Here is a 27,435-nt window from a genome sequence, read left to right on the forward strand (position 1 = left end):
TTTATTTCAGCTTTTATTTCTTTCATCACATTCCCAGTGGGTCAGAAGTTTACATACACTCAATTAGTATTTGGTAGCATTGCCTTTAAATTGTTTAACTTGGGAACATTTCGGGTAGCCTTCCACAAGCTTCCCACAATAAGTTGAAATAAAATAATTCCATTTTCAGCCATTCCTGAACCTGAGACCAGAAACAGGCTACCTGAGGGCAATACCAAAACAAATGGTCTAATGATTCTGTACTCTCACAACAAAATCTGCAGAGCTGCGATTGTACGCCCCAAATATTCAAAGTTTTGTTGTTGGCAAGAATTTTGTACAATAATTTTAGCTTAAAAGCACGAAGTCTTGAATCTTGCGTCGTTTTATATATCAACTCATACACCCTGTACCATGGAATCGGTACATCAAAAACATCTTCCCAACTATTTAGCAATCTGTATGGCACAGCTGTCAACTTCCTGGTCCTCAAATGAAACTGGTATACTTTCCTATTTATGCTATTTTTATTCCTCCGCCAGTTTGGATCCTTTATATTGGGCAGACAGACCAGTTCCCTACCTCCTCCCACCGCCACCTAACTCCTCCATTTTGGGGATAATGCTGTAATCAATTGGTTGTAATCTTGGATTGAGCAGACCTTCCCATACAATTCTGATAACTCAATGAAAGACATAACTGTACCATTCCAATTTACAATATCATTTAAGAACAAAATACCCTTTTCAAACATATTTTCCATAAATACAGGTTTTAGACTACTACTCCTTTAGCCTGCTTCTGACTCTGACACATCCTGTTTCTCTTTTGGTCCCTCCCCTACCGCCTCACTGCTAGTTGGGAAGCCATTGTTTTCTGTCTGAATGTCGTCAAGGAGAGGTTTTGACTCCACTGCTCCACTCTCAGGCTCTCTCTCAGGCTGTGGCTGCTTCTCTGATATGTTAACACAGATGTTGTTAGGCTGAGCAGCGTCATCTTGCTCACTCTATTCCCCTTCATTATCATCAAGCGTTTTTCTCTTGAAGCATCCCATCTGAGTAGAAAGGAAAGGGAAAAACAATGTTGAACAGTTCAACAATCAAAGAGTTGGTCCTTTACAGTGCAGAAGCAAAGTCTGTCGCAGCATTGGTACTCACCATATACATGGCCACTGTGACGATGATCAGGAGAAAGATTCCTACTCCAACTCCTGTCCCTATTATCAGCTGTCTATGTGGAGGAATGATGATCTCAGCCTGAACATCAATCTGGAGGAATAAATTTTGAGACCATGATTGTTTAGTGATGGAACAAGGATATTTTTTTTTTACATCTCATACTGTAAATCAGTTTAATTCCACAAACAGAATAACCTGAGTTTGGTGGAAGCTCGTAGAGTCCCCTTTATCCTGAAAAGCAAAGGAGCATTTAATAAATTGAAGATGCTTTTGTGAATCTTTTCTGGATAAATATTTTGTTCTTTGTTGGAGAGATTTTGTACAGGAGACTTACCTCTGTCTCACTCGCTGTCTGGATGTATCGCTTTTTGTCATAGCTGAGTTTGACAAAACTGCTGAAATTGACTGTTTCTCTATCCCCAGTGTATTTCTTTGGCAATGGCATGCTCTTTAGAATGAGATATTGTTAGTAGAATTATTAGCATGTTGTTACTCTGCACCATAATTTGTTAAACTTGTCTTGATACAGACCCTTGCATGTTGTTCAAGGTCCTTGAAGGCTACATTTCCAGACAGCACAAATGTAACTGTCGAAAACTTCTCCAAAAGGAAACTTTCACACTCGATGGACTTGCAGTATTTTTCTGGAGAGCAGTACTGTTAACAAAGCCAGAAGCAAAATGTGTGTTTCAGTAACATGATTACTATACTGAGTTGTAACCTGATTGGATAGGTTACCAACAATGTCAAGAGTGAGTGGCATATTTGAATACTCACCTCTGTTGTTGAATTGATAACCTTTCCACATTGAGTATTGTTCTTCAAAGAAAAGAAAGGGAACTTGTATTAGGCTGTTTCCTATTGAAAGAGATTGTGGTAGTAACGTGTCAGCATTTTCGTAAGCAATGTGAACAGTTTACCTTTAAGAGAGATATTTGGTAGTCCTTCATTTCAAATTTGTGCTCAAGCTTAGTTGGGAATGTGAATGCGACTGTGACGGGTACAGACTTAAAACCCAAGTTCTGCACCTGTAAACAGTGGGACATTTAATCATTCAACCAATCTAACAATAATATATGTATAAAGATTTTATACAAAGGCATTTGTCACAGAATGTGTAACAAAACACAGACCTTAACTCCTAAAAGAGCAAGCCTAGTGCGACAGTGTAGTTAATTTGTTGTTGTTTTTGGAGTATAAAAAGATCTAGCACATTACCCCCACATTGTGTGAATCACACTTTTAAGATCAGTCACAGCAATAGCAGTTGATTGTTTGTTTACCTCATATACATTCACCAGTGTTTTGGGTAATTTATTCTCCAGAGTAAAGTTAATGTAAGTGATGGAGTCTTGAGGAAGGCTTAAAAAAAAAAGTGTAAATATATTTAAGTCACCTTGATTTTATTAAATTAACTTGATGCAGTCATTCTCAAACAAAATGTATAGTATAGGCCTATAAATACTTACGCTTTTGCTACCAGGTCAACTGCAAATTGAACAGGGATGGTCCTGGTAAGGGAACTATTGGTTGAGTTTCCATTGTCGCTGTAAATAAAGCAAAGGCAAATGCATGTTTTGTGTACATAAATGGAATGCTATGAAGTCCATCTAACTGAGTAGAAGGTATTGAGGTTGTGTAAAAGTAGTTCGTTTTAAGCAATGTATGTGAACTACTTCAACTGCATGGGGAAATTAATGGAGTTTCCTGGACTGATTCTAATCTCTCTTCTAGCTACTGCTCTAACATATTCACATTGGAAGCAGATTTCTACCTCAGTCCGATGACGGTCATTTCCATTGTGTCATTCCAGTCGTATGTATTCAAAATCTGGAATTTACTGGTGAACACTGCCTGAAAATGAAAATGCATAGTTGACAAGAAAAAAGTCAGACTTGATTGAAATTGGATCATAAAAACTGTGGAAGTGGGGAAAAAATGGAAGGCATGTATTCATACCCCTTGACTTATTCCACATTTCGATACAGCCTGAATTAAAAATGGATGAAATATATTTTTTTTCTCACCCATCTACACACAACACCCCATAATGACGAAAGTAAACACATGGTTTTAGATTTTTGCAAATGTATTGAAAATGAAATACAGAAATAGCTCATTTGCTTAAGTATTCACACCCATGATTCAATACTTTGTAGAAGCACCTTCAGCAGCGATTACCTTTGTAAGTCTTTCTGGGTAAGTCTAAGAGCTTTCCACACCTGGATTGTGCAACATTTGCCCATTTATTATATTACAAATTGTTTAAGCTCTGTCAAATTGGTTTTTGATCATTGCTAGAAAACCACTTTCAGGTCTTTTCATAGATTTTCAAGTAGATTTTAGTCAAAACGGTAACTCGGTCACTCAGGAACATTCACTGCCTTCTTGGTAAGCAACTTCAGTGTAGATTTGGCCTTGTGTTTTAGGTTATTGTCCTGCTGAAAGGTGAATTAATCTCTCAGTGTCTGGTGGATAGCAGACTGAACCATGTTTTCCTCTAGGATTTTGCATGTGCTTAGCTCCATTCTGTCTCTTTGTTATCCTGAAAACCTCCCCAGTGCTTAACGAATACAAATGTACCCATTACGTGATGCAGCCACCACAATGCTTGAAAATATGGAGAGTGGTACTCAGTAATGTGTTGTATTGGATTTTCCCCAAACATAACACTTTGTATTCAGGACAAAAAGTTAATTTCTTTGCCACAATTTTTGCAGTATTACTTTAGTGCCTTTTTGCAAACAGGATGCATGTTTTGGAATCTTTTTTATTATATACAGGCTTCCTTCTTTTCACTCTGTCAATTGGGTTAATATTGTGGAGTAACTACAATGTTACTGATCAATCCTCAGTTTTCTCCTATCACAGCCATTAAACTCTGTAACTGTTTTAAAGTCACCGTTGGCCTCATGGTGAAATCCCTGAGCAGTTTCCTTCCTCTCCGGCAACTGAGTTAGGAAGGACCCCTGTATTTTTGTAGTGACTGGGTGTATTGATACACCATACAAAGTGTAATTAATAACTTTACCATGCTCAAAGGGATATTCAATGTATTTTTACCCATCAACCAATAGGTGCTCTTCTTTCCGAGGCATTGGAAAACCTCCCTGGTCTTTGTGGTTGGATCTGTGTTTTGAAATTCACTGCTCGACTGAGGGACCTTACAGGTAATTTAATGTGTGGGGTTCAGAGATGAGGTAGTCATTCAAAAATCATGTTAAACACTAGCGTCCGAGGCGCTGCCCCTGTTGTAGCGAGCTCATTCGCGCGCACATCTACAATTGCTTTTGTTTGTTTGTCTTGCATATAACAGTTTGTTTTGTGGTTGTACTGACGGCACTAAGAAGATGGAGGACTGGAAGTATTTGTTTACTCTGCTGCTAGCCGCGGTGAGTTTAGAGACTGCACTCGGATAGTGCAGAGACCTTGATAACATGCAGCCGGGATGAACTCCATGCCCTACAGCCAAGTAAAGTTGGCCGACTACAGCTAGAGCCTGATGAAAGGAATGAAAAGGGGATGCAGTGGAGATGTACGACTACGAAACAAGAGGACATATAGTAAGCTGTGTCATGAGAGGAGACTATGCTCATCACAGGGATACAACTGAGTCCTTTGTGAAGTGGTGTGAGGCCAATTACTTGGACCTGAATGTGCTGAAGACCAAGGAGCTAGTGGTAGATCTTTAGGAAAAAAAACATATGTTTTTAAGCCCACTTCTGTTAATGGTGAAGAGATTGGCACTGTTGACTGTTATAAGTACTTAGGTGTAATACTGGACAACAAACTGAACTGGAAGGAGGATTCTCAGTGGCTACAAAAAAGCCCAATCCAGAATGTACTTTTTAAGGAAGCTTAGATCTTTTAATGTATGTAACAAAATGCTTAGTATTGTGGGGATCTATTTTCTTATAACTTGATGTGATGCCTAGCTTAGAAAGAATGCATTAATGATTAAACATAATAGGTTTGTACTGTACTGATATAAATTGTTTCACATAACAAGCTGTGATTCATGTGAGGAACGTTAGGGGGTAGGATGAGATAAGAACTTGTGTCTCACAGACACAAACACTGCCTCTTTGTTGAACCGTCCAAGGACGTAGGTACAAAGAGTATAGTTAGGGTGGGAAAGTACAGGGGAACTGTGTCTATGGGTGCTGACTCGAGACAAGTTGTGATGATAACAACTTATGCCTGGCAACAGTGTGCAACAGTGAAGCGCCAAGGGGCTGGGACCAGCCTGTGCGCCAACGATAGGCTGAGTAAGTCTAAACCACGCTCAGTCTCTACTCTGATTGGCCAGCAGGGAGCGGGAACTATCTCTGTCAGAGTATTTTAAGGAAGAACTTATAACAATGGATCAGTTCTCTGAGTGCCCTGCGTGGTATTTCAGTGGACCCGTATATACGAACATCATATTTACCATTGAAGTGTTTTGCATTAATTAAAATACTAGTCTATTTTAGAAGACGTGTATTGACCTCTTTTGTTCCTAATACCAGATTTGAATTGACAAAACTTAACAGTATGTTCTACAGCAATGTCGTGGCGAGTGTAGCGACCTATGCCATTGTGTTCTGGAAAGGGAATTTAGCTAAGGAGGACTTAAACAAGCTTGACAAAATCATTAAGAAAGACAGTGCTACAATTGGCTGCAGCCTGCAATCAATGCAAGACATGTTCATAAAAAGGCTGCAAGTAAAAAGCCACATGATCATGGACAATGACACACACCCACTCCACGGGACTCTAATGCAACACAGGAGCAGCTTCAGTAGAAGGTTCATCCTGCCCAGATGTTCAACAGATAGGTTTAGATGGTCATTTTTACCCACAGCCATGAAGCTTTGTAATGAGTGTAAGTGATTAACTGTTTTATGAGGTCTTCCTATTGGAAAATGTTGTTGCCAGTTTTTTTTCTCCCAGAATAGGATCAAAAAATAGCTCTTGATTCAGACTATTATTTTAGGGATACTATGGTGCATGTGCCTTTGTGTCTTAATATGTTTGGTTTTTATCATGTGTTGGTCATTGTTGCGTGTCCTGTCATTTTAAGTCATTGATGATGCATGCTGTGATAAAACAATTTCCCAAGTTGGGATTAATGACTTGTTAGGCACATTTCTACTCCTGAACGTATTTAGGCTTGCCATAACAAAGGGGTTGAAAACTTTGAGTCAAGACATTTCAGCTTTTCATTTTGTTATTAATTTGTAAACATTTCAAAAAACATAATTCCACTTTGACATTTTGGGGTATTGTGTGATAAAAAAAATCTCAATTTGATCCATTTAAAATTCAGGCTGTAACAGAACAGAATGTGCAAAAAGTCAAGGGGTGTGAATACTTTCTGAAGGCACTGAATCACTCAAAGATCAAAGCTGTTTTAATTACATTGAGTTACTGCTTTGTCACTGCTTTTAGCTCGAATCTTTATCATTTAGGGACAACATTTTATAGCTTTACCGGTGTATTCACAGTTGAGCACAGCTGGTATATCTAAGTAATCACTCACTGTAGTTTTACTACGGTAGACAGGTATGCTGACACTGCATGTAGTTCTGTCCATTTCACCTTCCAGACCACCACAGCTGAACACAGTTCTCCTTGTAGACTATGGAATACAGACAATACGTCAATTGTGTAAATAATTCCGGTTTGTACATCTGAGTCACTGACATAGTCTAAAATAAACAAGCGAGCATGTAAAACTTTTACCACTTCAAGGAATTAATCAATTCAACACTTAAAGGTGCACTATGCATAAATCGCAATATGTACGTTTTTGGGCGACCCGAACAAATTAACATAGAAATGGGAGTTATAGATCTGTCATTCTCATTGAAAGCAAGTCTGAGAAGGGGTAGATCTGTTCTATGTGCACTATTTCTGTTGTTGTATTCTAGCTTGAATTGAGAAGAAATCTCTGGGAGGGGGGCCAGAGGGGCCCACCACAACGACCCTCTTACTACAGTCCTATCTCACACACATACACTTCCACGCCCACGAAGGTTCTAGCATCAGGTAGGGCCATGACTACACCAGTGAGAGGAGCCAGTTAAAGTTCCTGCCTTGAAACAAATGTATTGGCTGTCTAGATGTATAAGGAGTTGACCACGCCTAGTAGGAGGTTATAAATATATATATATGCTTGTGTAATCATTCCTTGTCTTTGCAGCTGTATGACCCAGTGGGTGAATAAACTTGGTTTGAGCTTTTCCTAGTCGTCCGTTTGAGTTTTTACTCTGTTTGTTAGGAACCTCACACTGTGCTTCCCGTTAAGTTTTGTTTTTGCGTCTTACTTTTGGTTTCGTACACCAGCTTCAAACAGCTGACAATACAATATTTTTGGTTTTGGAAAATATATTTCACAGCGGTTTAGATGGTACAATGATTCTCTACACTATACTTGCTTGTTTGGTCACAAACTGAAATTAACTATTACAATTTTAGTAACCAGAAAATGGTGGAGTGATTTCTGCATAGTGCACCTTTTTAATATTTTACTTTTATGAATAATTAGCACATGTAGTGAAAATTTAAATGTTTGGCTGCAAACTAGTGTTTAAGTCAATGTCCTTCTATCCTGGTCCTGCAGACCAAGAAGATGAGCAAGGCAAGCTTTTGTTCCAGCCCAGCACGAACACCCCTGATTAAACTAATCATCAAACCCTTAATTGGCTGAACATGTTTTAGGTCTCCAGGAATGAATAACACTGGTTTAGATGAGAGCAAGAAGAAAACATCAGAATGAATTACACAATAGATGGAGGGGGGTCGGTTTTACCTTCAGAAGATGCATCATGGAGAATGAGAGGCCAGGAGGGTAGAGGAGGGTTAGACTAGTGTTGAAGGAGTCATCCCCATGATTGGACAGTCTTATAGTCACATTAAAGTAACTCTGGTCCACCACTAATAAAGTTGAGGTTCTGATAAGAGACAAGACCTTACAGTCAGAAAACATCCTTTTTTTTATCCGTCAGAAATTATTATACCTACAAACAAGTTACTTTATGTTGCCTCTGTTTATCAGATACTTACATAAAGTTGAAGTCCACCTCAAGCTCTGCCACACAGGTTTCTTTTTCTTTGCAGTTCTTTTCAAAGGGCACCTATAACGAATTCAAGACAACTGTGAATGTGTTTAGATTACCTGTTTTCACAGGTCTTTGGCTAAATTACAGTACTCAGTCCGCAGTCATTGCAATTACTGTTGATCATTGTAAGTGAACAGGTTTTAGTCAGACACAAAATGTTCCCTCGTACCTCGACCACAGCCTGTGTAGGACTATCAGTATTCAGAATGGCAGTAGGACCCTCTTGTTGGCTTTCAGATTGAGAAAAATTCAGTTGGATGATAATGGGCGATAATGTGTCGATCACGCATTGCTGGAAGAAAAGACAATGTGGCATTCATTTCCCTATCCATAGTCATGCAAAACTCTAATTCTTCTCATCACTGAATAAGATCGACACACACTAACAATTCAATAATAATTAAACAACCTAACAACTTGTTAATCATTAAATCCCCTCCCTAGGAGATACATTACGGTTGTTGTATTGTTGCATAGCTACAGTTTCTTATTGATCATACTGTCATGTAGACTGAGTGGTTGAAGCAGGTCCGCTCCTTTCTCAGCTCCACAGTAGAGCGAAGTCTTCTGACCCCTTTGTTCGTGTCACTGTAAAAGGCTCGGCTCCTCTGTCTCACTGGATCCACAACCAGCGAGTAGGAGACGTTCATCCCTGCACTCAGCGCTCCTAGAAAAGTACACAATAAATCTTAAATGGCCACCTTATCAGGGAGAGAAGTTCTGAACCTCATGGTTGCCTGCTGATGGACGGCATTAAAGTAGAAAGCAGAGATGGAGTCAAGACCTTAACTCTTGAGACCCAGATCCAGACCAAGGTCCAACCTTTCGATACACTAGGACTTCATCTGGGTCTTCACCACAGGTTGGTGGCACCTTCATTGGGGAGGACGGGCACGTGGTAATGGCTGGAGCATATAGGTGGAATGGTATCAAACACATGGTTTCTATGTGTTTGATGCCATTCAATTTGATCCGTTCCAGACATTATTATGAGCCATCCTCCCCTTAGCAGCCTCCATTGGTCTTCAGACAGGGAAGAGACCAAGACCCACTTTTGGTGGTCAGTGATTTAGCTATGCACCGAGGCTCTGACCTAGACCACCAAGGCCACAATTATGTGGTCTTAGATCAAGACTCCATTTCTGTTGGAAAGCAAAAAGCCATCAGTGTTGCAAAAGTTCTGAGAGATCTTACCAGCTTTACTCTTTGTTGCCTCTGCCATGTTAAAGCAGGCTGTTAAAGTGACCACGGGGGAAATGGTCTCTCTTGCAAGACAGTCAAAGTTATCAGTGTTGATCTCCGAGGGATGGAAATGGAGATGAGTGGACACGCTGAGGACCGGTCTCGACCTGTGAGCGATTGAGATAAAGATTGGGATGTTAGCCTACATTGTATGATGTTGGGTAGCTACACCCACACCTCATTGAGCGCAGCCCCCAATCAGGGTGGATTGCACACTAGTGGGATATTTTTACTGGTTAAACAATTGTCAGTTTAAACCAGCTGTCTTTTCTTATCCTTTTTATGGACTCATACCTCAAGACGACAACTGCGCCACGCGCTCCTACTACGATGTCAGTCAGTCCATCCTCACCCAGGTCCATCTTCCCATCAATCGTCTGGCCAAAGAACTGGAGCTTAGATCTTATCACCGCAGCTGAGATGTGCTGCAGTAAGAAGACATACACATTTAACAAAAAGGCATTGATATTGATATCCCAGGAGGGAAGTCTGTTTTCTTTGAGCATGAAGAGCCTCTTTGAATGATATACATCTTTGTCTGCCTCACCTGGCTGAATTCAGGGCAGATCCCCCTTAGCTTTTCACCCAGGTAGATGTACACGGCCCCCCTGCGATCGTCCTCAAGTGGAGCGCCCACAGCTACATCCTTCAGGCCATCTCCATTCAGGTCTGTGAGAGAGGAGATGGAGGAGCCAAATCTACCCGGAGACGGCACTGACACATTCATCTCCATCCTCAGTTCCAACTAAGAAAGGAAGGGTGAGGAGAGATCACATGAAGATCAATCCGAATTATACTGTCTTTTTGTGCAGTATTATTGAAGATGATGGATATTCATATCCAAATGAATCCATTTCGGCTTCCAGATCACTTTGTCCCTGATGAACATATTCAACCACAAATTGCAGCATTTGAATCTGTTGTTCAGAGATTCCCAGTTAAGCCCACCTTATCAGTCAGTGTGTAAACGTAGATCCTGCCCTCTCTCGGAGGTTGGTGAAACATTGGTGCACCCACCAGGAGGAAGTCTGTGTTGCTGTCTGAGTCTATGTCCACAGAACACAGCTCTGCCCCAAAGTAGGAGCCCATCTGAGAACATCAAAACGTATATTCATAGTTTTGAAATGTTTGAAGACGCCATATGGTTTTGAATGAAACTCATAAGTAAATATAAAAAGTTATATAATGTAACTGTGTTCCTCTTTACTATGGGAGTAGTGATTCAACCTTTGAAGTAACCCCAAAAGCTGGTTTCATGGTGTCCCTCTTGTATAACTTGATTGATATACCACACTGCTCAAAGAAATAGCTAATGTTACCAACCTGTTCTCCAGACAATCTTTGTGCCACAGTCCAGTTGTTGTTAACCTTGTTAAAAAGTAGGATCCGTCCCATGTGTTCAGATCTTGGTGCTCCGGTAAAATATAGAAGGTTCTCTTTCTTCTTCCCAACAGCTACAGAGTATCCTATAAGAACAATAAAGCAATGTAGGTCCATTGTAACTACACTCCCTTCACTGAAACATCTGAACTAATGGAGCCTTGAAAATAGTGTTTGTTCAAATTCACTTTTGAGCAATATTTTTTTTTTGCTTAATGTTCCATTACCCATATATGAGTCTTTGTCCAAGGTGGGGTCCTGAATTTCCTTTTCCTCTGATCTCAGACCCTCAGTCTCAAAGAGGGATCCACGCCAGTTGTTTGATCCCACTGAGCCCAAAACCAAGGTGTCCTGTAGAGGAAATAAAACATTAATAAGCATTAATCAACTAAACTCAGCAACAACAAAAAAACATCCCTTTTTCAGGACCCTGTCTTTCAAAGATAATTCGTAAAAATCCAAATAACTTCACATATCTTCATTGTAAAGGGTTTAAACACTGTTTCCCATGCTTGTTCAATGAACCATAAACAATTAATGAACATGCACCTGTGGAACGGTCGTTAAGACACTAACAGCTTACAGACGTTAGTCAATTAAGGTCACAGTTATGAAAACTTAGGACACTAAAGAGGCCTTTCTACTAACTCTGAAAAACACCAAAAGAAAGATGCCCAGGGTCCCTGCTCATCTGCGTGAACGTGCCTTAGGCATGCTGCAAGGAGGCATGAGGACTGCAGATCTGGCCAGGGCAATAAATTGCAATGTCCGTACTGTGAGACGCCTAAGACAGTACTACAGGGAGACAGGACAGACAGCTGATCATCCTCGCAGTGGCAGACCACGTGTAACAACACCTGCACAGGATCAGTACATCCGAACATCACACCTGCAGGACAGGTACAGGATGGCAACAACAACTGCCCGAGTTACACCAGGAACGCACAACCCCTCCATCAGTGCTCAGACTGTCCGCAATAGGCTGAGAGAGGCTGGACTGAGGGCTTGTAGGCCTGTTGTACGGCAGGTCCTCACCAGACATCACCGGCAACAACATTGCCTATGGGCACAAACCCACCGTCACTGGACCAGACAGGACTGGCAAAAAGTGCTCTTCACTGACGAGTCGCGGTTTTGTCTCACCAGGGGTGATGGTCGGATCACGAAGGAATGAGCGTTACACCGAGGCCTATACACTGGAGCGGGATCGATTTGGAGGTGGAGGGGCCGTCATGGTCTGGGGCGGTGTGTCACAGCATCATCGGACTGAGCTTGTTGTCATTGCAGGCAATCTCAACGCTGTGCATTACAGGGAAGACATCCTCCTCATGTGGTACCCTTCCTGCACGCTCATCCTGACATGACCCTCCAGCATGACAATGCCACCAGCCATACTGCTCGTTCTGTGCGTGATTTCCTGCAAGACAGGAATGTCGGTGTTCTGCCAAGGCCAGCGAAGAGGCCGGATCTCAATCCCATTGAGCACGTCTGGGACCTGTTGGATCGGCGGGTGAGGGCTAGGGCCATTCCCCCCAGAAATGTCAGTGAACTTGCAGGTGCCTTGGTGGAAGAGTGGGGTAACATCTCACAGCAAGAACAGGCAAATCTGGTGCAGTCCATGAGGAGGAGATGCACTGCAGTACTTAATGAAGCTGGTGGCCACACCAGATACTGACTGTTACTTTAGATTTTGACCCCCCTTTTGTTCAGGCACACATTATTCAATTTCTGTTAGTCACATATCTGTAGAACTTGTTCATTTTATGTCTCAGTTGTTGAATCTTGTTATGGTCATACAAATATTTACACATGTTTAGTTTGCTGAAAATAAACGCAGTTGAAAGTGAGAGGACGTTTCTTTTTTTGCTGAGTTTATATATTGCGTCCATAAACTAGTTACAATGGTGGTCAGTACATTTATAAAAATGTTAAGATGATGATAAAACATAGTGGACATATTATCGCGATATCTCACCTTATTACCGTAGACAGCACTGAACCCACTCTGAGACATCTCTTTAGTCAAGTTTCCAGCCAGAGCAGTCTTGGAACCTAGAACATACGGACACTGATATTAATAGCGATACATTGATACTTCTACTGTGGAATGTTTTGAGTAAGGTGTTATCACCAGAAATAAATACCAGTACATTTCAGGAGATGACCAGTATTGCCACTTCAGGAATCTTACGGAAGTATTTTATATGAATAACAACTCTCACTTGACAGGGACTTTACTGAAAAATAAGTAAGTAGTACTAAGAGATTTCAACTGAATCCGGAGTTGTACCTTCAATATTGAAGATCTTTTTTTGAAAGTTGTCTAGGATTCCTTTTAGTCCGTTGTAGTCCTGGATGAGGAAAGTGTTGTTCTCTTTTGGCTCTGATGCCAGGGACTTCAGTTTCGTCAAATTGACATTCTTGACCTGCCAAGAAATATATCACTTGAGGGCAGGAATTATAAGTCTAATTTCCTTTTCAATATGAATGATATTTAAACATCCACATCGTAACTGGGAAGTTGGACTGGACCCTTGAGACTAGTAATAATAATAACTATTTTTGTATAGGGCTTTTCAATACAAGTAACCAAGTGCTTCACATCATAAAATAAAAGTACTAACAAAGTAACAAAGACTGGAGGAAGGAGAATGAAGGAGAGTGTGTTGTAGACAGGGGATTGGACAGTAGAGGGAGCCACCCACATCTTGGGGAGTTTATATATACTGGGGGAAAAACGAAGAAGGGTCAGAAGCATTCAGATTAATTTGGGAAGGGGCTTCTCCAGACTCCGCGGGTCTGTAACTTATGCTGTAACCTCGTGATTTTAATAAAAGCCTCTAAACACGGTGCAGCCTAAGCGGACTCCTTGATTGACAGCAATACCTACCAGCATTCGACGCGATACCACAGCAGTTTAATTAAAAAAGAGCAGTATTTAAATATTCTCCATTCACCGTAAATTGTTGTGGGATAATTAGGACTACAGTGAAACGTTCCATCTCTGGATTGAGGTACATTTGCAAACCTTTTAACTTGAAGTTCACAGAGATGCAAATATATTGGCATTTAGTCTTTTCAACTAGGAGGAGAGCATACCTTCTAGTCAAAATGTTTTGGCTAGTGATCAACCAGCTGTAGTTATGGGAATGAAACAGTTGTAATGGAATTAAGTCATACAATTGTGTGTTGTTGTGTTGGGGGTATGCAGGCTCTCCCCTTTTAAGGACATACCCCGATGACGAAGCGGATTATGTTTTTCTCATCACTTCTTTTGATAGAGTTCAACTTTCTATCAGTATCACTGGGATTTCCATCTGTTATTACGACCAGTACTTTAGTTGCATCTGCGGTGGCGCCGGCAGCTTGGTTTTCAAAAATGTTTTTCCTGAAATAGATGTATACAAACAACAGTTCAAGCAATCTTTCTTACACCACAATCCCCTTTGATCATATTCCGAGTATTTGGTCAGAACTTTTAAAGTAAAACTGATTAATAATGATCAACTGTGACCTACAAGACAAAGTCTATCGCCTGATGTGTATTGGTTAGAAGACCCATGTGCTCTTCTTTCATAAGATTAGTCAAGGCTCTCCCCTCTTGGTAGTCATTGAAGTCGAAAACTGTCCTGGCTGTTGATGAGAACTGAACCGCTGCGAACTGTGGTTAAAAAAAATAGGAAAAGATAACTAATATTGATTTCATTCCATACTTTCCATGCAGCAACCTGGGTATAGCACATACACTCTTAGAATTAGTGGTGACTCGAGGAACCATGAAGATCCTCAAGGAACCATTGCTAGTCATATTTGCACCTTCCATTAATTGAGGGATTCTTGGAGGAACCTTTAATGGTTCAATGTAGCATTGGGTTCCTGGAGGAACCCTGGAGTGGAGGCGTGGCTTAGTATGGGGTGTGGCTTTAACATAGATATTTTTTGGGTCAACCATTAGAGTAAATGTCATTCTTGTTCATCTGATCTGTTGTATTGTAATCACATGTTAAGGTTGAATGAAGCTTCAATGAGGTTTACAGAGGTGTATGAGTTCCTTAAGAGCCTATGCAAATCCTGAAGTTAGAATAGTTACCCCTTTATTACTATATGTAAACAGAAATGTTAATATTATATTAGAATAATAATTGCAGTGCACAAACTTAACATGATAAACAGGAATTACATTTACGCTAACGGATGGCCAAAAGAACAATCTGAAAGATACACCTCCAATAAGCCACTCATCCAATCTGATAGGCTGCCACCTCTACAATATATATTTTTTAAAGGTTCAAAATGTAATCTGTCCCATCACAAAAAGTTTCTGGTTTGAACCTTTACACAGGGGTTCCTCGAATACCCTTTTCAGAGGGGTACCTCAAGGAACCTGTTTGAACTGGAAAGGTTCTGTCAGTGTGGCAACCAAAAAGCTTCTTCTAGGCACCTTTACTTCTAAGATAAACAGATGTATGTTCAGCAACCTCACAAGCATGATTCAAGTTATGAACTTTAAAAGGGAAGTTTACCTTGATTGAGGAGTTTTTTAGGGTTGTCATGATATTGTTTATGAAACCTTTGTTCTCTTCAAATTCGTCCCCTGTCATGCTTCCTGATCCGTCAAAGAGGAAAACGAGGTCCACAATTTTCTTAGTACATTCTGGAAGAGAAAGTTAATTAAAGAAATGTATATGATGGATAACACTCACAATATTCTTTACATATTCAGAAATCCAGATCTTATCATTCACAATTCATATTTTTTGACCTAATCCTAATGTAATTCAGCATTATATGAATAAACAGTCAATATAACCTACAAATATTGGGTTATGTTATTAATATCGACAATTGTCTTCCAATTTTGCTGTTATACCTTGGAAGGCAGGTGTGAAGTTAGAAGTGATCTGGAGCTGGCTGTTGAACTGATAGCAGATACTGTTCAGATAGGAGTTCCCATCGCACTCGTGTGCCAGGCCAGGGCTGCAGGCCTGAATGAGGATAATAAGTAATTGTAAATTAGATAAAATAATGGCTTGTCTGGTGGACCTCAGATGGCTTCAAAAGAGATTTACAGGAATTTGCCATGATAATTTTTAGATTGTTGAGCTATTGTTTCATGACTCAAGTGAAACAAGTAATTTAGGTTTACACAGGCAGCCCAATTCTGATCTTTCTTTCCACTTATTGGTATTTTGACCAATCACATCAGGTCTTTTTCAGAGCTGATCTGATTGGTCAAAATACCAATTAGTGAAAACAAGATCAGAATTGGGCTGCCTATGTAAATGCAGCCAAACACATGTATTACACATGTATACTCACATGGAGTATTTGAAAACAAGAATATGATCAAATTAACTGTTTGGTGTTTATCTTACAGTGAACGTTGGAGGAGAAGTAGATTGTCCAGCCATAGACAGTCCAATGTACTTGATTGTGTCAGTTTCTGTTGGAAGGGAAAAGGCAGACTTGCAGAATCAACTAGTGTTTCTCATTTTCAAGATCTTGTTGACATTTCAACAATATGTTAATGCTCTGACAAATAGCGATTAGCCATGGTTACCGTGATAGGTGTTACATGTTCTTATAATTATTCATTTTGTTAAGGTAACCACCTTTCTAAATTGCAGTCCAGTAAGTACAGTATAGTGTATCATCAACTTCCATCTCTACCTTCAGGAGTGTAACAGTCTGTACAGTTTGTTCGGTCTTGAGCACATCTACAGATTCCACCAGATCCATTCTTCTGATGTGGCGCACTGACCATTACCCTGTGGGTGAGAAATTACAGTATAGGTTTGTCGATTTAGATGAGCCTGTGTCACTACTTATATATATACTCAGTTTATTAGGTACACCCATCTAGTACCGGGTCAGACCCCCATTGCCTACAGAACAGCCTGAATTCTTCGGGGCATGGATTCTACAAGGTGTCGGAAATGTTTGTTGCTCAATTGGTACCAAGGGACCTGACGTGTGCCAGGAAAACATTTGAGATACTGGATCCAGCACGCCTGGCACCGATGATCATGCCACACTCAAAGTCACTTACAGTGGGGAGAACAAGTATTTGATACACTGCCGATTTTGCAGGTTTTCCTACTTACAAAGTATGTAGAGGTCTGTAATTTTTATCATAGGTACACTTCAACTGTGAGAGACAAAAATCCAGAAAACACATTGTATGATTTTTAAGTAATTAATTTGCATTTTATTGCATGACATAAGTATTTGATCACCTACCAACCAGTAAGAATTCCGGCTCTCACAGACCTGTTAGTTTTTCTTTAAGAAGCCCTCCTATTCTCCACTCATTACCTGTATTAACTGCACCTGTTTGAACTCGTTACCTGTATAAAAGACACCTGTCCACACACTCAATCAAACAGACTCCAACCTCTCCACAATGGCCAAAACCAGAGAGCTGTGTAAGGACATCAGGGATAAAATTGTAGACCTGCACAAGGCTGGGATGGGCTACAGGACAATAGGCAAGCAGCTTGGTGAGAAGGCAACAACTGTTGGCACAATTATTAGAAAATGGAAGAAGTTCAAGATGACGGTCAATCACCCTCGGTCTGGGGCTCCATGCAAGATCTCACCTCGTGAGGCATCAATGATCATGAGGAAGGTGAGGGATCAGCCCAGAACTACACGGCAGGACCTGGTCAATGACCTGAAGAGAGCTGGGACCACAGTCTCAAAGAAAACCATTAGTAACACACTACGCCGTCATGGATTAAAATCCTGCAGCGCACGCAAGGTCCCCCTGCTCAAGCCAGCGCATGTCCAGGCCCGTCTGAAGTTTGCCAATGACCATCTGGATGATACAGAGGAGGAATGGGAGAAGGTAATGTGGTCTGATGAGACAAAAAAATAGCTTTTTGGTCTAAACTCCACTCGCCGTGTTTGGAGGAAGAAGAAGGATGAGTACAACCCCAAGAACACCATCCCAACCGTGAAGCATGGAGGTGGAAACATCATTCTTTGGGGATGCTTTTCTGCAAAGGGGACAGGACGACTGCACCGTATTGAGGGGAGGATGGATGGGGCCATGTGTCGCGAGATCTTGGCCAACAACCTCCTTCCCTCAGTAAAAGCATTGAAGAGGGGTCGTGGCTGGGTCTTCCAGCATGACAACGACCCGAAACACACAGCCAGGGCAACTAAGGAGTGGCTCCGTAAGAAGCATCTCAAGGTCCTGGAGTGGCCTAGCCAGTCTCCAGACCTGAACCCAATAGAAAATCTTTGGAGGGAGCTGAAAGTCCGTATTGCCCAGCGACAGCCCCGAAACCTGAAGGATCTGGAGAAGGTCTGTATGGAGGAGTGGGCCAAAATCCCTGCAGCAGTGTGTGCAAACCTGGTCAAGACCTACAGGAAACATATGATCTCTGTAATTGCAAACAAAGGTTTCTGTACCACATATTAAGTTCTGCTTTTCTGATGTATCAAATACTTTTGTCATGCAATAAAATGCAAATTAATTACTTAAAACCCATACAATGTGATTTTCTGGAGAAAAAAAATCTGGACAGTTGAAGTGTACCTATGATAAAAATTACAGACCTCTACATGCTTTGTAAGTAGGAAAACCTGCAAAATCGCCAGTGTATCAAATACTTGTTCTCCCCACTGTCGGTCACTCGTTTTGCCCATTCTAACGTTCAATGGAACAGTAACTGAATGCCTCAATGTCTGTCTTCCTGCTTTATATAGCAAGCCAAGGCCACGAGACTCACTGTCTATAGGAGCGATCCATTTTCGTGAACAGGGTGGTGTACCTAATAAACAGGCCACTGAGTGTATGACAAACTTTAGACTAAGAGTGGTTGCAAAACATTTGTTACAGTGTTACAATAACAACTGCATGGTGAAGGTGGAAGGCAGGATGTTATCAGAGGTGTGATACTACGGCATTTCCATTCCATCAACGTATGCATAACTAATACACTGATGCACATTATGTAACAATCATGGGCATTGGAAGCAGCTCACATAATTTAAGAAACGTAAGTAAATGTGCACTGATGAATAATGTCTTACAGATATATACAGAGCCATATATTTTCTAAATACATGGCTGTGGATACATATAGTGCATGTTTGCAGACACAGGTGCATTTTTCGGATCATTTTTGTTTCCTCAGGTGTGTGACACTGTTTAGCAGATGAAGTTTGTAACATAATACTTTGCATTTTTCATTATGATGATAACAATAACACTTGCCCTTTCTCCTTGCCAGATATGAATTGCAGGACTTTGTATCCAAAGAAATCCTGTTCCTCCCCTTTGTAGATTTTTGGGTTTGTTTCATCAATGTTAAAAGCCATTGAAGAGACAGCTGACAAAGAAGGGTAGAGAAGCACAATCAGATGATTAGCTAGGTGTCCATCCAATTGCGACAGATTTACATGCGAATATTTTAAAACCTGCATAAAAACAATACACACCCTTTCTCACCAGAGATGTTTCCATCAAATGGACTTGTAAAAGGCTGTGCGTGATGACGTAGTGCACATAAAAATACCTTTTGCAGTTAAATTCCCAATTTAAATGGGTTTCCTTAGCATTTTCAACTCTACTGATGGTTTTCTCACAAAGAAATAGCGTTATATAGCGAGTGTGCCCACTCTGGTATTGGCATGTGGGCTCTAGCCAACAGCTCGCAGATACAGTGCGGGCAGGCCTATAGCCTACATGATGAGATTATTATGGACAAAAAAGCGAGATTATTTTACTTGTCAAACGGCAGCCAAGCATAGATGACCATGTCACCAGAATAAGACCCTCAATATTTATTGGAAATGATCATCAAGCTCATCACCATGCACTTTCACCGCCCTGTGAAGTTCATCATCATTTATTACATTAGTAGCCTAATAAACTGTATGCTTTCCCGGCGAGTCATAGTGGGAGGACCACGCAACATGTTATCACGTGACTCCAAATTTACTTCGGATATGATGATTATTATATACATATTTGTGCATAAAAGCGTTTGCACAGACATTTCTCGCATAATTAATTTTACCCCATCAAAAAAAGATCCCACCTTGTCTAGCGTGTTTTGTTTTGTCGACATTTGGAAAGTTTACCGACACATTTTCTGTTTCCATCAGGCCTGTCATAAAAAACAAAAGTTATCCAATATACTTCACTCTCATAAAAAGGTTGGATGGAAACCTGGTTTCAGACATACACATATTTGGGTTAGATGCATAAAAACAATATTGGTAAATATTTGTCTAGTAGACCTAATCCACGATGTACAATAAAATACATAATTTAAAAAGCATTTCACACATCTTAGATATCCGATCTTCCCTACAACATGGGAAATTGGCATTGGATACAGGACAGCCTAAAAACACAGGACAGCCTAAAATATGACATAATGCTCAGTGAAAATCAGTACCGGCTGTATTGGGGGGCAAATGCCTCCCTAAATTGACTTTTGTGCTACCCAAAAAAACATTTGATCTACAATTTGAATATTTATTTATTATTGATAGAAATATTAAAAATGTTAATTTCCAAATGAATTCATGGGTTAAAATTACAGATGATAAAATCATCCCTCCTCCCCTTGCCCCTTATGGCATTTTGAATGATAGTGCAATTCAAATCTTACTGCACCGATGGATTTGTTAACATCACGCGTCACTAAAAAGCATCACCCCCACCAGCAGGAGTTGTGTGAATTAATTAATGAATTTATCACTGTCTGTCCTGTAGCCTACATTTGCAATGCATCAGTGCAGCAATTTAGGGTATCAATTTATCACCACCAGCCAATCACACTACACCAGAGCCACACGCTAGCCATTCAAACTTCCCGCCAGTTCTCATTGTCAACGCTGTGGCCTATTTTATACTGAGCAAGCAAATGCAAGCTGCTTACCCCCTCGAATAATAGTTTACAAAATTGCTCAAAATAAGTGAACAAACTATATTGCTATTCCTGGGACTCGCATTGAGCTAACCAACTCATACAAGAGCTATTAGGAATAGAGAGAGGAGAGGGGAAGAGAGGTCAGTGTAGCTGATGCCAGCAGATATGCATGAATTGTGCAGACGGGAACAGTGAAAACCGAGAGATGTTTAAATTAGAAATTAGGGTAATTCATATATTAATCTATAATTCGAAGGCCTATGCTGCCAAACCACCTGACATGTGTTATGCAAGATCGAGGCAAATTATATCCGCTGGAGACAGATTTAGATATCATATACAGTTGAAGTCAGAAGTTTACATACACCTTAGCTAAATACATTTAAACTCAGTTTTTCACAATTCCTGACATTTAATCCTAGTAAAAATTCCCTGTTTTAGGTCAGTTAGGATCACCACTTTATTTTAAGAATGTGAAATGTCAGAATAATAGTAGAGAGAATGATTTATTTCAGCTTGTATTTCTTTCATCACATTCCCAGTGGGTCAGAAGTTTACATACACTCAATTAGTATTTGGTAGCATTGCCTTTAAATGGTTTAACTTGGGTCAAACGTTTCGGGTAGCCTTCCACAAGCTTCCCACAATAAGTTGAGTGAATTTTGGCCCATTCCTCCCGACAGAGCTGGTGTAACTGAGTCAGCTTTGTAGGCCTCCTTGCACGCACACGCTTTTTCAGTTCTGCCCACAAGTCTTCTATAGGATTGAGGTCAGGGTTTTGTGATGGCCTCTCCAATACCTTGACTTTGTTGTCCTTAAGCCATTTTGCCACAACTTTGGAAGTTTGGGGTCAATGTCCATTTGGAAGACCCATTTGCGACCAAGCTTTAACTTCCTGACTGATGTCTTGAGATGTTGCTTTAATATATCCACATAATTTTCCTTCCTCATAATGCCATCTATTTTGTGAAGTGCACCAGTCCCTCCTGCAGCAAAGCACCCCCACAGCATGATGCTGCCACCCCCGTGCTTCACAGTTGGGAAGGTGTTCTTCGGCTTGTAAGCCATCCCCTTTTTCCTCCAAACATAACGATGGTCATTATGGCCAAACAGTTCTATTTTTGTTTCATCAGACTAGAGGACATTTACCCAAAAAGTACGATCTTTGTCCCTATGAGCAGTTGCAAACCGTAGTCTGGCTTTTTTATGCCAGTTTTGGAGCAGTGGCTTCTTCCTTGCTGAGCGATCTTTCAGGTTATGACGATATAGGACTCGTTTTACTGTGGATATAGATACTTTTGTACCCGTTTCCTCCAGCATCTTCACAAGGTCCTTTGCTGTTGTTCTGGGATTGATTTGCACTTTTTGCACCAAAGTACGTTCATCTCTAGGAGACAGAACGCGTCTCCTTCCTGAGCGGTATGATGGCTGCGTGGTCCCATGGTGTTTATACTTGCGTACTATTGTTTGTACATATGAACGTGGTACCTTCAGGCATTTGGAAATTGCTCCCAAGGATGAACCAGACTTGTGGAGGTCTTCCATTTTTTGTCAATTAGCCTATCCAAATGATGTCAATTAGCCTATCAGAAGCCTCTAAAGCCTTGACATCATTTTTTTGAATTTTCCAAGCTTTTTAAAGGCACAGTCAACTTAGTGTATGTAAACTTCTGACCCACTGGAATTGTGATACAGTGAATTATAAGTGAAATAATCTGTCTGTAAACAATTGTTGGAAAAATTACTTGTGTCATGCACAAAGTAGATGTCCTAACCAACTTGCCAAAACTATAGTTCATTAACAAGAAATTTGTGGAGTGGTTGAAAAACTAGTTTTAATTACTCCAACCTAAGTGTATGTAAACTTCCGACTTCAACTGTAGTTCTTCATAATATAGGCCTACTATCGCATTGCTGTCTCTCTCCCCATTCAAACTTTCCTTGTCAATTAATTTGATAGGCTACATTGTTTTAGCATTATCCAAGGCCTAGGTTTTGATAGCCAACATTTGACGGGTATGCGTGTGAATTTGCTAATTCTCTCTGTCCATTCAGAAAGTTTCCTAAAGTAAATTCATTCATTTCTGTTGTTGCTCATTGGGATGGGTCTGTCGCGTTATCAATTTGGCAGAGCGCTTGGCCTCTGGCCATGGTCCTGATATTGTCACTCCCACCTCGGAGATGCACAAAAGAGCCGAGCACTGGGCTGGCACATAATAATAATAATAAGCCATTTAGCAGACGCTTTTATCCAAAGCGACTTACAGTCATGCGTGCATACATTTTTGTGTATTGGTGGTCCCGGGGATCGAACCCACTACCTTGGTGTTACAAGCGCTGTGCTCTACCAGCTGAGCTACAGAGGACCACGGCACATCATCTGGATAGCACAGGATAGCCTATACGTGTTTCCCTTTTACCAAGGCTTCTCCCAAATCTTACAACATGCCACTACACATTGTGCCGCTGTGTTCTGAATTACATATTTTTTATACTGAATGTAAGTGCATTCGGAAAGTATTCAGACCCCTTGACTTTTTCCACATTTTGTTAGGTTACAGCCTTGTTCTAATATGGATTTAAAAAACAATGTTCCTCATAAATCTACACATAATACCCCATAATGGCAAAGCAAAAACAGGTTTTTAGACACCTTAGGCAGTGATTACAGCCTTGAGTCTTCTTGGGTATGACGCTACAAGCTTGGCACAGCTATTTTCAGGTCTCTCAAGAGATCTCAAGAGATGTTAGATCGGGTTCAAGTCCGGGTTCTGGCTGGGCCACTCAAGAACATTCAGAGACGTGTCCCGAAGCCACTCCTGCATTTTCTTGGCTGTGTGCTTAGGGTTGTTGTCCTGTTGGAAGGTGAACCGTCGCCCCAGTCTGAGGTCCTGAGCACTCTGGAGCAGGTTTTCATCAAGGATCTCTCTATACTTTGCTCCATTCATCTTTCCCTCAATCCTGACTAGTCTCCTAGTCCCTACCGCTGAAAAACATCCCCACAGCATGATGCTGCCACCACCATGCTTCACCGTGGGGATGGTGCCAGGTTTCCTCCAGACGTGATGCTTGGCATTCAGGCCAAAGAGTTCAATCTTGGTTTCATCAGACCAGAGAGTCTTGTTTCTCATGGTCTGAGAGTCCTTTAGGTGACTTTTGGCAAACTCCAAGCGGGCTGTCATGTGCCTTTTACTGAGGAGTGGCTTCCGTCTGGTCACTCTACCATAAAGGCCTGATTGGTGGAGTGCTGCAGAAATGGTTGTCCTTCTGGAAGGTTCTCCCTTTTCCACAGAGGAGTTCTGTCAGAGTGACCATTGGGTTCTTGGTCACCTCCCTGACCTGTGGTAAATTCAGTTGATTGGACATGATTTGGAAAGGCACACACCTGTCTATATAAGGCCCTTCTCCCCTGATTGCTCAGTTTGGCCGGGCAGCCAGCTCTAGGTAGAGTCTTGGTGGTTCCAAACTTCTTCCATTTAAGAATGATGGAGGCCAAGGTGTTCTTGGGGACCTTCAATGCTGCAGAAAGTTTTTGGTATGCTTCCCCAGATCTGTGCCTCGACACAATCCTGTCTCGGAGCTCTACAGACAATTCCTTCGACTTCATGGCTTGGTTTTGGTCTGACATTCACTGTCAATTGTGGGACCTTATATAGACAGGTGAGTTTCTTTCCAAATCATGTCCAATCAATTGAATTTACCACAGGTGGACTCCAATCAAGTTGTGTTAATAAGGTCTTTTATTTTGTTATTTTTAATAAATTTGCCAAAAATGCTAAAAACCTGTTTTCACTTTGTCATTATGGGGTATTGTGTGTAGATTGATGAGGATTAAAAAAAATATCAATTTTAGAATAAGGGTGTAATGTGACAAAATGTGAAAACTTTCCGAATGCACTGTACATTTAGGCTGACAGTTGGTTAAAGAAGTTCTTGCCCTGGGCCCCAGGATTGGTTAGTCCAGCCCAAATAAATGCCTCTGGTCCCATGCATGTTGGAACGTTCATTGTTAATGCTTTGCTTATTGGTAATGTGGTGCATTGGCACAGAACCATGTTGGTGGAAGATTGGTTGATTATATTATATATAGCCTAACTATAAATATAGCATCAAAGCGTGCCCTCCTTATAAGAAGAAAAATGCCCCGCAGCTGATCATAGTGTGGTGTAAAAAAGGTTCAGTCTGTAATATGTGCACATGGATGAAAAGGTGCACAAACGTATTTTGAGAAATCAACATTTCTGAGTAAACATGGGTGTGCTAGGTGTGTTGTTCAGCCAGAACTGCCCTCAAAAAGGTAATGCAGCTGTAACATTGTACATATCTTATTTATTACTTTTTCACTATGAAAAATGTGTCCAATAGGTCATGCTTAGCATTGACTGTCTCAAAAACATTAATGCACAATAAAGTGTTATCTAGGTTTAAAAGGTTCCAACCAACTATTGCCTCAAAACCAAAAAAGTTTTTGGTGGAAGTGGGTTACCGTTATTGACATAAAACCACAAGTAAAGATATGACTAGTTCTGTAAATGAAATTTAGAGCATTCGATTTTATTGGCCGACGCTGATGGCAACATTAGGCACCTTCCTTTGACATAAATTATCCCTGTGCAAGTTAAGCATCCATTTTGAAAACATATCCTCCTCTACTTCAACTATACTTATTGATTACAGTGGTGTGAACAATTTGATATATTTGGGTATTTCACACTGTCAGGAATAGCAAAACAAAAACTAAACCGTAATTTAAAATATGTAGTACTGAAAGTATTTTTTTTTTAAATTTGTGAGTTGAACTGATGTTTTGTCCAACCCCTTTAATATGTAATTGAATATTAAGCTGAGGTCAGCACTTACCAATGGCTGCCATGCAGGTGAGCAGGGAGAGGGTTCCCTGCCCGGACATCTTCTCCTTCACTTTGTACACTAGCATGCAGTGAGGGGGGAAATATTGCAACACTCAACCTTTGCAAATGAAATTTACATGTCTTCCTGCACTTTGTTTCCTGTGTGCCTCTTCATATAAGAGTGCGTCTCCACCCCCAAAAGTAGCTGCGGTAGTTCACTATCATTTGGGTGAGAATGTGGATGTACATTGCCGTCAGAAAGTATTCACAACCCTTGATGGGGTTCACTGGCCTACACACAATACCCCATAATGAGTATGGTTACATGCACACAATAATTGGATTATTGGAGATATTCAGATTAAGATAATAGTTTGATTAAAACATTTACATGCTTTGCAAGAATAACAATTTCCTTAATAATCCTGTTTAAATGGACGCATCTGAAATCAGGCTACCTTATGGCACTCTGATAAATGCAGAAAATCGGCAATCAAAATAAAGTTTCTGTTTCTTCCACAGCAACCATGTTATTTTTGGGAAGCATATTGGATTCTGAATTTGAACATATAAAGTTTATGTGAAAATTCATGCTAAATGAAAAGCTGAAATGTTTTGAGTCAATAAGTATTCAACCCCTTTGTTATGGCAAGCCTAAATATGTTCAGGAGTACAACAGCCTTCATCAGGGTGACCCTGAGCTTATTTGGATATTCAGTTGAGTTTCATTTTATTTCACATATGAATATATCACATTTTGTCCCAATTGCCACATTGAACACATTGACATTTGATCTAATAAGATAAGTAGACTATGACAGCTCAGCACACAAATAGTCTGTGGGAGGAAGGGTTTAGGTACTCTTTTAACCACAATGCTCTATGACTATGTAGTGACATCCTTTTGACACTGACACGTACAGTGTGAATGTTGCTGAAGTTCAACACCCTCATGTTTGCTGTTTGTGCTGTTTTGCATTTTGTAATTGTTCTTGATGTATCTATCGTTGTAATTATAGGCCTCATTTGCAAAAGAGAACTTGGTCTCAATATGACTCCCTGTCAAAATATGGTTAAATACAATTTTAAAATAAAATAAATATGATATAAGAAATCTTACATTAGAGCGTTGAAATCCCCCTGTGTTTGGACTGTCAGTGCACATCTTATTGCAGTGTGTTGCAGAGTGCAAAGTTCAGAGGATGTCCTCTGGGGATTGCAACATTGCCGTTCTGTTTTGAACTATCTACACACCATCTAGAAGTTTTTGTTTGTGTTGTCTCTTTCTTCCCGCCTCCTCTTCTACCCTATCCCAGGTCATTTGTTGCTTTTATGTGTTAGTTTTCCTTATATTTACTTATTGTAGCGTCTTTGGGTTTTAGAAAAGCGCTATAGAATCATATGTATTAAACGAAAAGACTCATTTCTGCAAATTAATAATTGCAGAACTGTAGTTTAATTTAGGCCTACATCTCTACTGATCTGGTTAGAAATAACATAACTAAGTAGTGCCATTCTGTTTCTGTGACTTCTGTATTCTCTGTGTGATCCAGACACTTTTAAGTATATTCTAATTCCTGTCATCCCTAGTTTTTTGGTAGCATTATTGATATCACAATATGTTTTCTCTTATAGGTCAAGCAGCCTGTAGACTATAGCATTTTATCAAAGGTGATGTGGCCACCGAATTAAACCACCATGCTACCCAACATTTCATTACTGAACTTAACTCAGAACTTTCTCTTTACTAGTTGCTATTTGTGGCAGGTTTCATCATAATCTATGTATAAACTCCCAGTCATTTATTGGGTAA

General features: G+C 40.4%; 1 protein-coding gene across 3 annotated transcripts; it reads right to left on the reverse strand.

Annotated features, from left to right (window-relative positions):
• Positions 1–12: 12 nt before the first annotated feature.
• LOC311130938 (integrin alpha-L-like) lies at positions 13–26,801 on the reverse strand. Of its 3 annotated transcripts, XM_084163753.1 has the most exons (32): positions 26,743–26,797; positions 25,633–25,701; positions 19,107–19,221; positions 16,553–16,650; positions 16,258–16,325; positions 15,753–15,867; positions 15,406–15,536; positions 14,401–14,543; positions 14,117–14,270; positions 13,173–13,308; positions 12,858–12,934; positions 11,110–11,233; positions 10,826–10,968; positions 10,451–10,591; positions 10,050–10,247; positions 9,797–9,927; positions 9,455–9,609; positions 8,761–8,927; positions 8,430–8,552; positions 8,205–8,275; positions 7,951–8,092; positions 6,679–6,777; positions 2,932–3,011; positions 2,627–2,704; positions 2,441–2,519; positions 2,078–2,185; positions 1,935–1,976; positions 1,689–1,814; positions 1,492–1,605; positions 1,353–1,388; positions 1,137–1,247; positions 13–1,033 (listed from the first exon to the last, which is right to left on the reverse strand). In XM_084163753.1, the coding sequence occupies exons 2-32, from the start codon at positions 25,679–25,681 to the stop codon at positions 986–988; spliced, it is 3,402 nt and encodes a 1,133-aa protein (XP_084019879.1). In that variant the 5' UTR covers positions 25,682–25,701; positions 26,743–26,797; the 3' UTR covers positions 13–985. The 3 variants fall into 3 exon arrangements, with proteins under 3 accessions (XP_084019879.1, XP_084019880.1, XP_084019878.1); XM_084163754.1 differs by lacking the exon at positions 25,633–25,701 and having other exon boundaries at positions 26,743–26,801; XM_084163752.1 differs by lacking the exon at positions 26,743–26,797 and having other exon boundaries at positions 25,633–25,886.
• Positions 26,802–27,435: the final 634 nt, after the last annotated feature.

This window comes from Coregonus lavaretus (genome assembly GCF_964263955.1).
Source record: "Coregonus lavaretus genome assembly, chromosome: 6".
Lineage (NCBI taxonomy): Eukaryota > Metazoa > Chordata > Actinopteri > Salmoniformes > Salmonidae > Coregonus > Coregonus lavaretus.